The sequence below is a fragment of the Balaenoptera physalus genome (assembly GCF_965194825.1).
Source record: "Balaenoptera physalus genome assembly, chromosome: 1".
NCBI classification, from domain to species: Eukaryota; Metazoa; Chordata; class Mammalia; order Artiodactyla; family Balaenopteridae; genus Balaenoptera; species Balaenoptera physalus.
The window spans coordinates 93,169,891-93,185,279 of record NC_138882.1 but is presented as its reverse complement, the minus strand read 5'-3'; the positions used below and the strand labels follow the sequence as shown (position 1 = coordinate 93,185,279).

General features: G+C 40.7%; 1 protein-coding gene and 1 long non-coding RNA gene across 2 annotated transcripts in view; one reads left to right on the top strand and one right to left on the bottom strand.

The window, feature by feature from the left end:
- The window catches only part of LOC309660118, a 68,357-nt gene that overhangs the window by 16,872 nt on the left and 36,096 nt on the right, over window positions 1–15,389 (top strand). The gene's annotated exons all lie outside the window — the stretch shown is intronic.
- VTCN1 (V-set domain containing T cell activation inhibitor 1) overlaps window positions 2,002–15,389 on the bottom strand; it is a gene marked incomplete at its 5' end in the record, with an annotated part of 35,595 nt that continues 22,207 nt past the window's right edge. Inside the window, one exon of the mRNA XM_082418613.1 lies at window positions 2,002–14,964. Within this exon, the coding sequence (XP_082274739.1) occupies window positions 14,843–14,964 (122 nt within the window). The 3' untranslated portion in view covers window positions 2,002–14,842. The remainder of the gene's footprint in view (window positions 14,965–15,389) is intronic.

Genomic DNA, 15,389 nt, shown 5'->3' with positions numbered 1-15,389 from the left:
GGATACCCTTTCGAACAAGGCCATTTCCTCAGGGGTCTTCCATAGCATCATAGTTGCCTGCTCTTTCTTTTCCTACAAATATATAGAGCATTAGTGTGCAGAAGGGTCACTCTGTACTGTAATGGGAGTTGGGTGACTACTCTCTACTTGAACGCTTGGCCCTGATGAGTCCAGTGCAGCTATGCCCAGCCTAAGCATTCCACTCTAACCAGCTCAGAGGATTGCTCTGCTCCTACAAATCTGCTTGGAAGTTTTTTCCCTAAATAAGCCCTCTTTTTTTTTTAATTCAAAAAATTTTTTAAAAATTTTAATACAATTTTTAAAGGTTACTTTGCATTTACAGTTATTGCAAAATATTGGCTACATTCCTCATGTACAATACATCCTTGAGCTTATCTTATACCCAGTTGTTTGTACCTCCCACTTCCCCACCCCTATATTGCCCCTCCCCCCTCCCCACTGGTACCCACTAGTTTGTTCTCTATATCTGTAAGTCTGCTTCTTTTTTTGATATATTCACTAGTTTGTTGTATTTTTTAGATTCCATATATAAGTGATAGTATTTGTCTTTCTCCAACTTATTTCACTTAGCATAATGTCCTCTAAGTCCATCCATGTTGCTGCAAATGGCAAAATTTTATTCTTTTTTATGACTGAGTAGCATTCTGTTTATATATACATCACATCTTCTTTATCCAGTCATCCATTGATGGACACTTAGGTTACTTCCATATCTTGGCAATTATAAATAATGCTGCTGTGAACATTGGGTTGCATGTATCTTTTCAAATTAGTGTTTTTGTTTTTTTTTGGGTACATACCCAGGAGTGGAATTGCTGGATCATACGGTAGTTCTATTTTTAGTTTTTTGAGAAACCTCCATACTGTTTTCCACAGTGGCTGCACCAATTTACATTCCCACCAACAGTGTACACGGGTTCCCTTTTCTCCACATCTTCTCCAACGTTTGTTATTTGTGTTCTTTTTGTTGATAGCCATTCTGACAGGTGTGAGGTGATATCTCATTGTGGTTTTGACTTGCATTTCCCTGATGATTAGCGATGTTGAGCATCTTTTCATGTGCTTGTTGGTCGTCTGCATTTCCTTTTTGGAAGAATGTCTATTTAGTTCTTCTGACCATTTTTTTAATTGAAATATAGTTGATTTACAATGTTTTGTTAGTTTCTGCTGTACAGAAAAGTGATTCAGTTATACATATATATACGTATTCTTTTTCATATTCTTTTCCCTTATGGTTTATTACAGGATATTGAATATAGTACCTTGTGCTATACAGTAAGACCTTGTTGTTTATCTATTTTATATATAGCAGGTTGTATCTGCTAATCCCAAACTCCTAATTTATCCCTCTCCCCCATCTCCCTTTCCCCTTTGGTAACCATAAGTTTGTCTTCTACGTCTGTGAGTCTGCTTTTGTTTCGTAAATAAGTTCATTTGTGTCACGTTTTAGATTCCATGTGTGAGTGATATCATATGGTATTTGTCTTTCTCTTTCTGACTTACTTCACTAATCTCTAGGTCCATCCATGTTGCTGCAAACTCTTCTGCGCGTTTTTTAATTGGGTTTGTTTTTTTGATGTTGAGTCGTATGAGCTGTTTATATATGTTTGATATTAATCCCTTATTGGTCATATCATTTGCAAATATTTTCTCCCATTCAGTAGGTTGTCTTCATTTTGTTGATGGTTTCCTTTGATGTGCAAAAACTTTTTAGTTTAATTAGGTTCCATTTGTTTATTTTTGCTTTTGTTTCCTTTACATTAGGAGATGGATCCAAAAAAGATATTGCTGTGATTTATGTCAAAGAGTGTTCTGCCTCTGTTTTCCTCTAGAAGCTTTATAATATTTGGTAGTACATTTAGGTCTTTAATCCATTTTGAGTTTATTTTTGTATGTGGTGTCAAATAAGCCCTCTTATATTTACATTCTGTAGCACTAGAGTTAGTGTCCCTTTTGCATGACTTTGTTTTGTTTGTGTCCCTTTTGCATGACTTTGACCAACACACAGATGTTTCACTCTACAAGGACTGCAAAAAGGATTTTAGTGAGAAGGATAGAAAAAAGAAAAAAGCTGTTTTCTATCCTGAGAGCCCCAGGACAGAAAAGATTGTAGTCTACCTCTAGCCCAAAGACAGCCTTAGTTCTCAGCAATTCAGTTTAGTCACATGGAGCCAAACTGCCCTGTCACTCAGTTCTACTTGTTTGAAGATTGGACCCACACTGGTTTTATTTTTCATCTTTTCATGCTCTGTGGTCTTTTGTGACATTTAAAATAGTAACCTGTGGTTTGCGGAGGCCATTAGCCAATTCAGTTCCCTTAACAGCATCCACCTGCTGAGCCATTGTGCTCTAGTCTTCAAGTGTCCTCTGACCTGGTTTGAAGCAGTAGCTCTTTGGACAAGGCTTTCTCTTGTGCCCCAACTGTTCAAACATTAAACATCTATTCTTGGTCAAATAGGGGGAAAAAAGCTAAGTTGGTAACATCTTTCCTATTATGGTTGCCTTGATATTCAGTTGCCCTGCCCAACACATATTTAATACTTCATAATAGCTCATTTTATTAGTTCCTTCTTCTATGCCAGTGTTACGGACTGAACTGTGTTCCCCCACATTCATATGCTGAAGTCCTACCCCCTAGTACCTCAGAATGTGACTGTATTTGGAGATAGGGCCTTTAAAGAGGTGATTAAGGTTAAATGGAGTAATATTAAGGTTAAATGGAGTAATATGGGTGGACCTTAATCTAATATTACAGGTGTCCTTGTAAGAAGAGGAACAGACGCCAGGGATGCATGTACACAGAGAAGAGACCACGTAAGGACACATTGAAAAGGTGGCCATCTGCAGGCCAAGAAAAGAGGCCTTAGGAGGAACCAAACCTGCTGACACTTTGATCTTGGATTTCTAGCACCTAGAACTATGAGAAAATAAATTTCTGTTGTCTGAGCCACCCACTGCCATCTCCAGGGAATAGCTGGGTGAATATATTTGCAAGTAACTATTCTTTTTCCTTTCCTATATATACTGGTTAAAATTGTAGGTCTCACAGGTTATCAAAAGTTCAGAAACAGATATAAGTATACATATAAGAACATGCAATATAGTAAAATATTTAAAAAGTCAGTAGGGGTAAGGATGAATTAATTAAGAAGTAGTATTGGAGAATCACTTGAAAAAACAACATTTAACTCGCTTACCTCACAGATTATACAAAAAATTAACTTCAGATGGGATAAAGATTTAAATGTTGAAAAAGAAACATGGAAATACTAAAATATAAAGATTAATATTTTAATGTAATCCAGGGTACAGAAGGCATGTTTAAACATATGTAAACATAAGTACTAAAAGAAGAAACAAAAATGGAAAAAATTGATAGATTTGATTGCATAAAAGGTGTGGTTCGTCCTGGCAGAGTAGACAGGACCATTTGTGGTCCAGTGCTCAACATTTGTGAATTCAAGGAAGAACTTATAATAATTAAACATGTTCTTTCCAGGTATATTTGAGGCCAAACAACATGGAACATATAAACTGGTCTCAAGAGACATTTTGGATCATCTGGTAAAGACGATTATAGCAGTTTACAACCATCTTCTGCAGTCTTGGAGACAGTCCCCAAGGAACTTTTGGGAACACATGAAGGTGACGTTAGAGTGAGTTAGGAGGAGGCTTGCAGTTTCACTGCCAGCCCCTTTGTGAGTTAGGGAAGGGCTTTGGTGGAAATGCCCAAGTGTAATTTAGGAATCATTGCAGTCTCCTCCAGGAAGAAGGACCGTCTTCCTTACAGATGGCTTCAGATCTTCATGAGCAATGAAGCTGAAAGCTCCCAATGAGTCCTCATAGTTTAATATATATAATAACACAGTAGCCAATATTTATATAATGTTACAAATATTATAGCACTTTTACACATGACCGTACTTTTTCAGAAATAGTATGGCTTGTGATGAGAGATTTGAGTTTGAATGCTTTTTCAACCTGTTGCCTTATATGATCTTTGGTAAGTTACTTAACCTCTCAGGACCTGTTTTCCCCTCTGTAAAATGGTGATGGTGATGGTGATGGTGCTAGGGTCAAGGTGATACCACCTTATAAGATAAGGACTGAATGAGACAAATACCTAGTATGATGTTTGAGACCTAGGAAGCACTTGATTTCCTTTCCTTCTCTAAAGATGGTTATTTGTGTCAGTAGACCTCACATTCCCACAATAGTTATATGTTTATGAAGGTGGCATATTCAAATATGTCTCACGTTACGCAGTGATTCTTAACTGCAGCAATGGGGGTGGAAGTGGTGACGCCTGTATTGTTAAAGAGCAGCCCCGCGCCCTCAGTGAGAGTCCTTGGTCTACACTTGATACCCCAAGGATCTCTCACTAGTTGGATATTTTTACTCCTGCTTTACTTCAGCGAAGTGAGGATTATTTACCTCCGTGGGAAGACAGTACATTAAGCTAATGAAAAAGGTAGTCGAGAAATTACCTGCTCATGTGTGGCTAGATGCCAGGGAGCATTGTTTTCTTGGGGTGAGGGGGTGCCTGTGGGGAAGTTGTGATGGAAAGAATGGTGGAAAGACAGAATACTCAGGGTCTAGAGGACAGTTGATTGGGCTGTATGGGAGAAAATGGATAAAAGGGAAGGTGAGAGGAACTGAAGACAATTGTCATTTTTCTCATAGATCCTCATTTAGCAGTCTGTGACTTGGCTTCTTCTGGGGTACCTACTGCCTCTCAATAGGAACTGCTGTCTTTATGCTGTAAACTTGTCGCATTTCCAGTCTCACCTACCCTAGGTATGAGACCTGGACCTACCAGTTGAATCGTATACGGTTATCTCCTTCATCAAAGTCATATTAAGTACCATAAGGTCCTGCAATTTTATCTGTCAAGCCTAGTAGTTCTCCTTATAATGATACATAATGGTTACAAATAAATTTTGGGAAGTGCAAATATGGAAGGCAAAGAGAGAAAGGAAATGGTTTCAGTTTGCTATGAACTGCTTACAGGCTAGATTAACTGAGCATCACTTTTGGCTTATTCTAAAGAAGGGATATAAGACCAAGGTATCCATAAAGTTCTTATTCGAAGTATCCTTTAGAGTTTTGGGTAATCACCTTATAATTGAAAATGCTAAGGATACTTCTTAGGCCAGGCAATTAGATTTGAGCTGAAGAGATAAGATAATACTGCAGGTGAAATTATGACTTTGAGAAGAGAGAGGCATATCATTATCTGGGGGAGCCATGCCGTTCAGTAGACACAGAGGCTCCTATAGTGGTAACTACAGACCCCCCCCTTCTAAGTTGTGACTTAACTGCTTTGGCCCAGCAGATGCTATCAGTAAACAAAGCTTCCTGGGAGTGTCTGCTTGATCCTCTTTTAAGAGCAAGTTTCCAAAGACTGCCTAGGCCCCCATCCTTATTTTGTCATCATCTTCAAACTGTCCAAGTACTCAGCAATGAGGAGCAATAGACAAAAACAGCATGTGATTTTGTGTTAAACTGCATGTATAGACTAGAGAAGAGTAAAATCATAGTGCACAGGACCACTCAAAGACAGCTTCATGGGAAAGAAGAATTTATGCTCGAGAGAGAGAGAATTTAAAGAAAGACAAGGGAGCATCTCTAAGGTTCTGTTTTTGTGACTGTTAATTTTTACTCATGGCTCCCATACTGAAACTCCTGGAGATGATTGATGTGAAAGAGGAAATAAGACAGTGTTAGAAGGAGCAAGGTGCTCAGGCGTATAGTAAGACAGTCTGAATTAGAGCAGCTGGTTGGATGTATGGAGACTTTAACAGCTGGAGGGAGATTAGGAATTACAAATTTCATTAATAGAACCAAAGCACATCACAGATGCCATCAGGCAGAAGCCTTATTATGCAGCAATGACCCCCCGCACGCCCCATCCCCCAATTAACAATGCACAGATTGAGGTCACTGTGCACTTCCAACAAATCTGGGTGTAGCTGGTAGCCAGTACTTCTCCTTGAAGTTTGACTTGTTCCCTCAAATTGTTAATACTTCTGAAATGTTTTAGCTTTTGGCATCCGGATTTTAGCTTCCCTAGATGTTTGTGGTGTACATCATATTCTCGTCTTTGTACTTCAGTTAATATGGTGCATCTGGTGTCTAATGCCTCTGCACATATCACTGTGTGGTCATGGACAAGGCCAAAGAATTAACCTGGGTTGGGAGTCGTTATGCTTTCACAGTTTACTTTCTCAGTTTGGTTCAGCATTATTCTCTCTTGCAAAAGGCCGATTGGGAACAAGCTGGGAATGCAGCAGAGTTATTTCAGAAGTCCCCTGGGAATTTGCTCTTTAGCAATTAAATTTTCTTTAGACTTTATTCCTCCACCAACTACGAGTGTGATTTTGAGCAAGTTATATAGCCTGAGGATAGCCAGTTACCCACACTTCACCCTGGGCCTCTGGGTCTTCATCTGAAAAGTGAAAGGACTACGAAAGAGGATTTTGAGATCCTTCCACCTCTAAGATTTTGAGAATTTGATAATTCCTGACCAGTAAGAATCAGATTTTTTTGATACTAGAGCAATGGGTTTGTCCACCCCTGTGTATTCTCCCACATTCATCTGCCTCAAGTCTACTGTCACCACTTATTTTCCCAGATGGAGACTTGGCAGGCTGGTAAAGCCTAATGTAGTTTCCTTAAGAAACTAGACCCAGCCACCTTGCCCATACTCACAGGCTCCTATTGATCATTCCCTCCCATTCATTTATCCATTCATTCATCCATTCATTCAACAAACATTTATTGAAGGCCCGTTATGTGCTATGTACTAATCTTTAGAACCTGATGTATGGCTTTTTATCCATTTTCCCTTATACTTGCGTTCTTTGACAAACTAGGCAGACAACAGCATAGGAAATGTATTTTTAATCATTCTCTTGAATGGTCAGAACTCTAAAATCAAGTTTTCTATAACAAAATGTAATACAGGCACAGTAGGTCCAAAGTGCCAGGGAGGCAGTGGTCAACATGCAAAAAGTGTGGGAATGGGCCTGGAAAGAAAACATTCTTTTCCATCAAAGTTTCATTCCTCAGGGCCTCATTTCAAAGGTTCATTGCCCCTGCTTTCAGAAATCTCTGTTTCAAGGAAGTTACATGTTTTTGCTGCCTTAATTTGAATTTTGACTAGGCAGAGTCCTGAGATCTAAATTCAGAGTGAGAGAACTTGTGATGGAACTCAGGCAGCTCTCTCACAGGACTTAATTTGTAGAGTAGAAAGAAAGGAAAGGAACGTAGAAGCTCAAGCAGCTGAAGATAATCCATCAGGAATTCCTGGTTGCCTGAAACTGAGTTCTGGCTCTCTGTGCTGAGGCAGCAGCCAAAGAGAGAGAAGCTAATGCCTAATTTTAGGAAGCAAACAGGTTTGTTTGCTCCCCTGTTTTCTAGATCCTTTTCTACTCTACATCAGGGTTTCTTAGTCTCAGCACAATTGACATTTTGGGCTGGATAATTCTTTGTTGTGGCTGGATGGCCTGTATGTTGTAGGATGTTGAGCAGCATCCCTGGGTTCTATCCACTAGATGCCAGTAGCATGTCCAAGTTGTGACAACAAAATCGTCTCCAGAATTTCCAGGTGTCCCCTGAGGTGGTGCAAAATCACCTGGCTGTGCCTCACCGCTCTAGGTGCTGGTGAAAGCTGGGGCGATCACTGTCCATGCAGGGTATAGAGTAGAAGCCTCAGACCTTGTGATGGCAGGGTATCACACACAGTCAAGGTGAGAGGTCTTTTCCTGCACCATTCCAGGATGAACATCATCTGAGAAGTAAAATAGCATTCGTTTGTTTTAAAAATCAGGTGTTCACATAGTTTAGAAAATCAGTGTTGCCCAACTACATTTTTTATGTTAAAATTATGATTTTCCACATATCTTAAGCATGTGTCAGGTGGGAGGAGATGCCAGGGCACTTTTGCATTGTAAATGAAAAGTGAATCATTTGACCCATCACTAAAATACAGCTACCTCTGAATTGTGAAGTGGCAGCTGATTGGCAGCTTCTTACTGAATCCACCACAGTTTAATTTGTGGATTATAAAATGTAGATATATTGCAATCAAAACTTTCTAGAAACTTCCTCAGAGCAACATTACAGCAGTATAGCTAAAGATTCTGAGACAAATGAGATGCAATATCCCATTCTCTCACTCCCTGGATGGGGATGGCGAGGTCCCTGAGATATGGGGATATACTTGTCTCCACATTCACTTTACTTCAGAGTCTAATACACTTCTCTAGTTCAGATGAATTATTTCCCAACTTTTAATATATGTCTTTGAAGATAAATTTATCTTGTTCATCTTGAAGTCTTCTGTGGGTTGCTTTTGGCTGCTTCTTCTTGATGTTATTTGTTCACTCCCGAGTTCTAGACATAAATTCATTTCTCCCCAGAACTATAAAACTAGGTCATATCTTGTGGTGAAATAGTTCTGCAGATTCCTGGAATTCTGAAAATAACAGCAATAGGATACCATTACAGCCATTCAACAAACATTTATCAAGAACTGAAAGTCTCCCTTCCACTGTATGAGTGTATTTCTTGTTCAGAAATGGGCTTGTTTTTCTGTATTTTGATGATATTCTATTGAGGCCACATGGTATCATGGGTTGCTAGGGGAAAGGTGATGGCTTGAATCTTCCCTTAAGGAAAGGGATCATCCTCAGAGCAAACAGGAACTGAGAGAGGAACTATGGGCAGGCTCCTAGATAAAAGTGGAAAGGTGGCTTCTATCTGAGTTCTCAACCAGGCAATGTGTGTGACCTAAAGTGTCATGATCAGTTATAATATGTATCTCAAGTAATGATCTCTTCATTTATTTTTTAAAAATTGATTTAAGGTTATCCCTCTATAATTCTAGAGAGAAAGAGATGGAGCTGCAGCTAACCAGGTAACAGTATATAACCCTTTGTGTATTGCATGTGAACATGTATGTCTTGGTTTATTTAAAAAAAAAAATACTGCAGATTTTACTGCTCTAAGGGAATACAAGATAAAAATGAATAAGCTATAATTTATAGGTCAGATTATCTAGTCACAGTATATTAAAAACTCATTTCCTTGTGGGAATCAAGGAAAGAAGAAAGGGCTCCTTCTACTGATGAGCTACTCAAAGGAGAGTTTCCTAGGGAAATCTCCCTCCAGTGACAACCGTGGAGGTCGGAAATGATGGAAACTGGCAGACTTCCTTACAAAGAATCTGTTTTGTGCACTGCACCATAGTGTTTGGAGAACAGGAGAAAGAATGAAAAGCAGATCAAGAGATCCCCAGCCAAGAGGGTGGAGTAGAAAGACCCTGAGCTCACCTCCTTTCACAGGCACACCAAAATCACAACCATTTGCAGAAAAACCATCGATGATAAAGACCAGAGCCTACCAGAAAAGATCTTCTACAACTAAAGACATAAAGAAGGAACTACAATGAGACAGGTAGGAGAGGCAGACTCAACAATATAGTCAAGTCCCATACTCCCAGGTGGGTGACCCACAAACTGGAGGATAATTACATTGCAGAGGTTCTCCCAAAGGAGTGAGAGATCTGAGCCCCACATCAGGCTCCCCAGCTCAGGAGTCCTGCACCAGGAAGACAAGCCCCCAGAACATTTGGCTTTGAAGGCCAGTGGGGCTTACTTTTAGGAGAGCCAAAGGACGGGAGGAAGAGAGACTTCACTCTTAAAGGGTGCACACAAAATCTCACATGCTCTGGAACCCAGGGCAGAAGCAGTAATCTGGTAGGAGCCTGGGTCACACATACTTACTAATCCTGGAATGTCTCCCAGAGAGGCAGGAGGCAACTGCATATCACCCTAGGAACACAAGCACATGGCAGCCATTTTGGGGAGCTCCTACCATGTGGACACTGGTACTGGCAAACACCATTGTGAAACTCTCCCTCTAGCTCATCAGCACCAAGACCTGGCCCCACCCAACAGCCTATAGTCACCAGTGCTGGGATGCCTCAGGCCAAGCAGCTAACTGGGCAGGGACACAGCCCCACCCATCAGCAGACTGGCTGTCTTAAGAGCCCATAGCTGCCTCTGGACATGGCCTCACCCACCAAAGGGCCCAGGACCCAGCTCCACCCACCAGTGGGCAGGTACCAGCCCCAGAATCCCCTGGACCCTGATGCTGCCCTCCAGGAAGCCTGTTCTAGCCTCTGGGCCAGCTTCAGCCACAAGGGGGCAGACACTAGATGCAAGAAAACCACAATCCCAGAGCCTGCAGACCTAGCCTGCCACCAGCAGGCCAGACCCTGCCCTGGGGAGCAGCTGGGCCCCAGCCCTAACCACTAGCAGGCCAATGCAAACTTGAGACACCCCAGACCCAACTGTGTCAGGAACTGTGCCCACTCCCCCCCACCCCCCGCAGCAATCCAAGACCAGCTCTGGGACCCCTGGGCCCTGCAGCTGGACTCCAGGACATGGCTTTGCCTGCCAGTAGACCGGCACTAACACCCTTGCTTAACCCATCAGTCGGTGGACAATATTACCAGAGTTTTCTGGACCCTGACTCCATCCACCCATGACCCAGCACTATCCCTGGGTCCCCGTGGGGTTCCGCAGTCAGCTGCCTCTGCAGCCAGCAGCCTCCACATGAGACAAGGCCTGGCCACGTTGGACCAATGGCTAACCAAGCTTACTAGACCTCCCACATAGCCTGTGACAACAGGAGGACCCATGCCACCCTCATATGAAGGACTCTAGGGTGTACAGCTTGAGTGATGAGAGAGGAGTGTGCTGTTGGGACGCATAGGAGGTCTCCCACAGCATATCACTTCTCCATGGTCATAAGATGTACCCAACCTACCAGATACATAAAAATACAAACAGCAGCATAGCAAAATGAGGTGACAGAGGAACGTGTTCCAGACGAAGGAACAAGATAAAACCCCAGAAGAACAACTAAGTGGAGATAGGCAATCTACCTGAGAAGGAGTTCAGGGTAGTGATTGTAAAGATGATCAAAGAACTAGGGAGAAGAATGGACACACAGCGTGAGAAGTTAAGTTTTTAACAGAGAGTTAGAAAATATATATTGATAGAACAACCAAACAGAGATGAAGAATACAATAACTGAAATGAAAAATACACTAGAAGGAATCAACAGTAGACTAAATGATGGATCAGTGAACTGGAAGACAGTAGTGGAAATCACTGATGCTGAACAGAAAAAGGAATGAAAAGAAATGAGGACAGTTTGAGACCTCTGGGACAACATCAAGTGTACTAATATTCACATTATAGGGGTCCCAGAAGGCGAAGAGAGAGAGAAAGGAACTGAGAACATATTTGAAGATATAATAGCTGAAAACTTCACTACCCTGGGAAAGGAAATAGACATCCCAAGTCCAGAAAGTGCCGAGAGTCCCATCCAGGATTAACCCAAAGAGGAATACACCAAGACACATTGTAATTAAAATGGCAAAAACTAAAGATAAAGAGAGAATATTAAAGGCAGCAAGGGAAAAGAAACAAATAACATACAAGGGAACTCCCATAAGGCTATCAGCTGACTTTTCAGTAGAAACTCTGCAGTTTGGAAGGGAGTGGCACAATATATTTAAAGTGATGAAAGGTAAAAACATACAACCAAGAATACTCTAGCCAGCAAGACTCTCTTGTTCAGATTTGATGGAGAGAGCAAAAGTTTTACAGGCAAGCAAAAGTTAAGAGTTCAGCACCACCAAACCAGCTTTACAAGAAATGTTAAAGGAACTTCTTTAAGTTAAAAAGAAAAGGCCAAAGCTGGAAACATGAAAATTATGAAAGGAAAAAGCTCATAGGTAAAGGCAAACATAATTGTAGGAAATCATATCATGCACAAAGCTAGTAAGAAGGCTAAAAGACAAAAGTAGTAAAGATCATCTATATCCTCAGTAAGCAGTTAAGGGATACACAAAACAGATGTAAAATATGATATCAAAAACAGTAATCTTGAGGGAAGGAGAGTACAAATGCAGGGTTGTTAAAATGCATTTGAAATTAAGAGATCAGCAACTTAATACAATCATGTCTATAGATAGATAGATAGATAGATAGATAGATAGATACAGATTGCTGTATAAAAACCTCATGGTAACCACAAATCAAAAACCTATGCTAGATACACAAAAAAGTAAAAGGAATCCAAGCATAACACTAAAGATGGTCATCAAATCACAAGAGAAGAGAACAAAAGAAGAAGAAAGGAACAAGAAAGACAGAAACAAACCCCAAACAATTAACAAAATGACAACAAGAACACATACATATCAATAATTACTTTAAATTAAAAGGACTAAATGCTCCAGTCAATAGACATAGAGTGGCTGAATGGATAAAAGAACAAGACCTGTATACATGCTGCCTACAAGAAACTCACTTCAGATCTAAAGACACACAGACTGAAAGTGAGGGGATGGAAAAAGTTATTCCATGCAAATTGAAATCAAAAGAAAGCTGGGGTGGCAAAACCTATATCAGACAAAATAAGCTTTAAAATAAAGACTGCTATAAGAGACAAAGAAGGACACCGCATAATGATCAAGGGATCAATCCAAGATGAAGATATAACAATTGTGAATATATATGCATCCACCATAGGAGCACCTAAATATATAAAGCAAATGTTATTGGACGTAAAGGGAGAAATCAACAGTAACACAATAACAGTAGGGGACTTTAACACCTCACTTACATCAATGGACAGATCCTCCAGACAAAAATTCAGTAAGGAAACACTGGCCTTGAATGACACATTAGACGAGATGGACTTAATGTCTATATCTATATCTATCTATATCTATCTATCCATATATATTTATGGATATCTATCCATATCACATTTCATTCAAAAGCAGAATACACATTCTTTTCAAGTGCACATAGAACATTCTCCAGGATAGATCACATGCTAGGCAACAAAACAAGCCTTGGTAAATTTTTAAAAATTGAAATCATATAAAGCATCTTTTCCAATCACAATGCTATGAAACAAGAGGTCAACTACAAGAAAAAAAGACTGCAAAAAAAAAAAAAACACACCCAAACATGTGGAGGCTAAACAATATGCTACTAAACAATCAATGGGTCAATGAAGAAATCAGAGGAAATTAAAAAAAAAATACCTAGAGACAAATGAAAATGAAAACACAATCCAAAAATCTACGGGACACAGCAAAAGCAGCTCTAAGAGGGAAGTTTATAGTGACACAAGCTTACCTCGGGAAACATGATCTGACCTGATCCCACAACAGCCCCATAAGAAAGGGTTTCCTCTGATTTCGTTGTTTGCATACCACCTTTGCAATTTTTATAATATCCATGTACTACCTTATATCTAAGTATACAACTTATATTTGTATTTCAACCACTTTTTTTAATACATCTTTATTGGAGTATAATTTCTTCACAATACCATGTTAGTTTCTGTTGCACAACAAAGCGAATCAGCCATATGCACACACATGTCCCCATATCCCCTCCCTCTTGAGCCTCCCTCCCATCCTCCCTGTCCCACCCCTCTAGGTCATCGCAATCACTGTTCTTTAAAATAAATGTAAAATTTTTTTTACCACACTCAAAAAAGCAAAGCAGATCAACAGATTTTTGCCTGCCCTTGAGGACTTAACAATCTAGGCAAGGAATATATGTGCCTTAGAGAGTGTAAGATATTATAAATTATACATGCTCACCAAGGGGATGTGAGATAAAAGGACCAGCAGGAAATGGGTGAAGGAAGTGTGGATCTGAGTTACCATAGAGTAGAGGAGATTTCCAGGAAGGGGCAGAGAGAGAGGGAGCAAGGCCAGAGAGCAGTAGTAGGTAGCTGAGAGAAGGAGGAACCTTAGGGAGAGAAACTTAGAGAGCTGTGACTGCATAGCTGAGGACTTCAACTGTGATATAATAGTGCCCAGTGAGTCACTTTAGGTTGCAGAGTAAAGGACTGCTGTGATGAAAATAGCATTTGAAAAATTTTATTCTGGCACCTTGTTTCCTATCACCTGAAACAGAGGAAGGAGCAAGTACAAGGTTTTAGAACTAGTCGGGGCATGAGATGATTAGGGTCAATCTGAAAGACAACATGGGCAAATACTGTAGAGCTTGGTAACAAATTGACCTGAAGGACAGAGGGGGACAAAAATAGCTCTAAGGTTGTGAGCCTGGTGCATGGTGGCAGTGCCACTGAGTAATGTGGTGGTGTTGACTGTAACTTCACAAGCTCAGTTGTATACAAATTCCACATGCAGAAGAATATTCAGAAAGAGATGTCCTACCAGTAATTAGAGCCAGAGGACTGAAGTGAGAGTGGGAAGTCTTAGCAAGAGGGCTAGTTGGTGAGTGCTTTGTCAAGTCTCCAGTCAACAGGGGCTTTGTTGAGGGGGACTGGGAGGAGGCCACTTACGTGAGCGATTACGCTCATGTCATGATGTTTCATTGTGAAATCCAGAGTAATGGATCAGGGCCAAATATCTCTTTCTCTTCAATAAGATATGTTTGCCTTCAAGGATGACTCAATAAATGAAAAGATGTTTGAATTTACACAAATATTTGAATTGCATAGAGTTGTTTTTCCTGGAAGTCTGTCAATGAGGTCTCTACTCTTTGTTAACAAATGCTTACCTTTCACAATAGCAGTGGAAATAGTGCCTACTGCCCTGACGTTATTAAATGTTTCTCTCTGAGGCTGGTGCTGGGAGCTGCTTGATTCCCGTTAGGGACACAAACACGCACAGTGGCTCCCCCACACCATTCGTGATTCATCTCACCTGTCGTACCAGTGACTCTGCCTGTTTCTGTGTGGCCAAGGTGCATTATTTTAGCGTCAGGTAAGGGCAGAGAGGCAGGAGTACCCAGCTGATGGCAACAGAAGAGACACACAGGGAAGCCTTTGAGTTCAGCAGCTGGAGGTGACTTCGCCTTTTAATCTCAGCGTCTGTAAAGGGAGAGAAAAAAGTTCAGGGCCGTAGAGGAAAAGCTGGATGTCTTCTTCACATGGCTGGTCAGCAAAGAAAAATACCCCCCAAAAACAGAACAGGTTGTTCCTAATATAACTTGTGCCCTAATTTGAGGGCAATTTTGTACCCCATTCTCTACCTTTCTGTAACTAGCTTAAAAGCAGAGCTTTCCCTTTCTGCAAAGAAGTTCCATTCTCTTGTCCACCCCGGTGAGCACTCAGCCAAATGAGAAACGATTCCAATAAACACATGGCTGTTGGTTACCAGGTAAAGAATAGGCTAAACCAACAGCCACGGCCAGTCCTTGGTGTCAGACACATTTTTTTCCCTCTAGGCAGTGACCTTTACAGGTTCTGTGTCACCTGCTTTCATCACACCACTACAGAGTAATGAGAAAGTATTG